Source organism: Catharus ustulatus, chromosome 34, assembly GCF_009819885.2.
Source record: "Catharus ustulatus isolate bCatUst1 chromosome 34, bCatUst1.pri.v2, whole genome shotgun sequence".
Lineage (NCBI taxonomy): Eukaryota > Metazoa > Chordata > Aves > Passeriformes > Turdidae > Catharus > Catharus ustulatus.
In genome coordinates, this window is record NC_046254.1 from 1,150,472 (window position 1) to 1,152,042 (window position 1,571).

At 53.3% G+C, this 1,571-nt stretch overlaps 1 protein-coding gene across 1 annotated transcript in view; it reads right to left on the bottom strand.

The window, feature by feature from the left end:
• Positions 1 to 149: 149 nt before the first annotated feature.
• LOC117009612 (histone H3.3A-like) overlaps positions 150 to 1,571 on the bottom strand; it is a 4,703-nt gene continuing 3,281 nt past the window's right edge. Inside the window, exon 4 of the mRNA XM_033083878.1 lies at positions 150 to 249. Coding sequence (XP_032939769.1) covers positions 150 to 249 — 100 coding nt within the window. The remainder of the gene's footprint in view (positions 250 to 1,571) is intronic.

Consider the following 1,571-nt stretch of genomic DNA (forward strand, 5'->3'; position numbering starts at 1 on the left):
CCCGGAGCCCCCCCCGGGGGTCGCTCCCGAACCCCGCGGGACCCCCGCGACCCCCGCCCGCCCCTCCCCCCCCGCTCCCGGTGCCCCCCGGGCCACGCCGGTACCGGGGAGGGGAGGGGAGGGGGGGAAATGGGGGAGAGGGGGCGGGACTACAACTCCCGGCATGCACCGCGCGCCGCTGATTGGGCAGCGCGGCTGTCAATCATCCGCGGGGGCGGGGACAAAGGGCGGGGCCCACTCCTGTCATTGCTGTGGGGGGGGGGAGACGGGACCCCCCAAAATCCTCCAAAATTCCCCAAAATTCCTCAAAATTCCTCCAAAATCCTGCCAGGATCACAGCGGGAGGTCCCTGCGCGACCTGAACCCCACGAGATCCCCAAATTAATCCGAAACCCCCCAAAATCCAGCCCCCCAAAATCCCCAGAACCCCAAAATCCACCCCCCCACCCCCAGACCCCAAAATTCCCGCACGGACCCGCCCAGATCCCCAAAATTTCCCCAAAATTCCTCTCATGGACCCCCCAAATCCCCAAAATTCTCCCCAAAATCCCCTCATGAACCCCACAGTGCCCCAAAATTCCTCTCATGGCCCCCCCAAATCCCCAAAATTCCTGTCAAGAACCCTCCCAAATCCCCAAAATTTCCCCAAAATTCTCTCATGGACTCCCCAAATCCCCAAAATTCCCTCATGGACCATCCCAAATCCCCAAAATTCCCCTCATAGACCCTCCCAAACCCCTCAAATCTGATCAAAATCTCAAAAATTCTCCCCAAATTCCTCCTAACCCCCCAAAATCCCTCCTAAACACCCTAAATTCCCCACAAATCTGCTCAAAACCTCAAAATTTCCCCCCAAAAATCCCCCTAAAACCCAAAAATGCCCCCAAAATCCTCCAAAATTCCCCAAAATCCCCCCAAATTCCCCAAATCTCCTGAAAATCCTCAAAATCTCCTCCTAAACCCCCCAAGATCCCCACAAATCTGCCCCAAACCCCCAAAATTCCTCCAAAATCCCCTCAAATCGCCCCAAATCTACTCAAAATCCCAAAAATTATCTCAAAATCCTTCCTAAACCCCCCAAATCCCCCCAACATCCTTCCCAAAACCCAAAGATTTCCCCAAAACGCCCCAAATCTACTGAAAATCCCCCAAAATTCCCCCAAAATCGCCCCCAAACCCCCCCAAATCCCTCCTAAATCCCAACAAAATCCCAAAATCCCCCCCAAACCCCCCAAATCTGCTCAAAATCCCCACAAATCCCTCCTAAATTCCCCAAAATCTTTCAAAAATCTTCCCCAAAATCCCCAAATCCCCCAAATCTGTTCAAAATCCCCCAAGTTCCCTCTAAAATTCCCCCAAAACCCTCCTAAATTCCCAAAAAATTCCCCAAAAATCCTCCCCAAAACCCAAAAATCCCCCCAAAAAAATCCCGAAATCGTCCCAAATCTACGGAAAATCCCCCAAAATTCCCCCCAAATTCCCCCAAAACCCCCAAATTGCCCCCCAAAACCCCCAAATCCCTCCAAATCGCCCTAAATCTGCTGAAAATCCCCCAAAATTCCCCCCCAAAA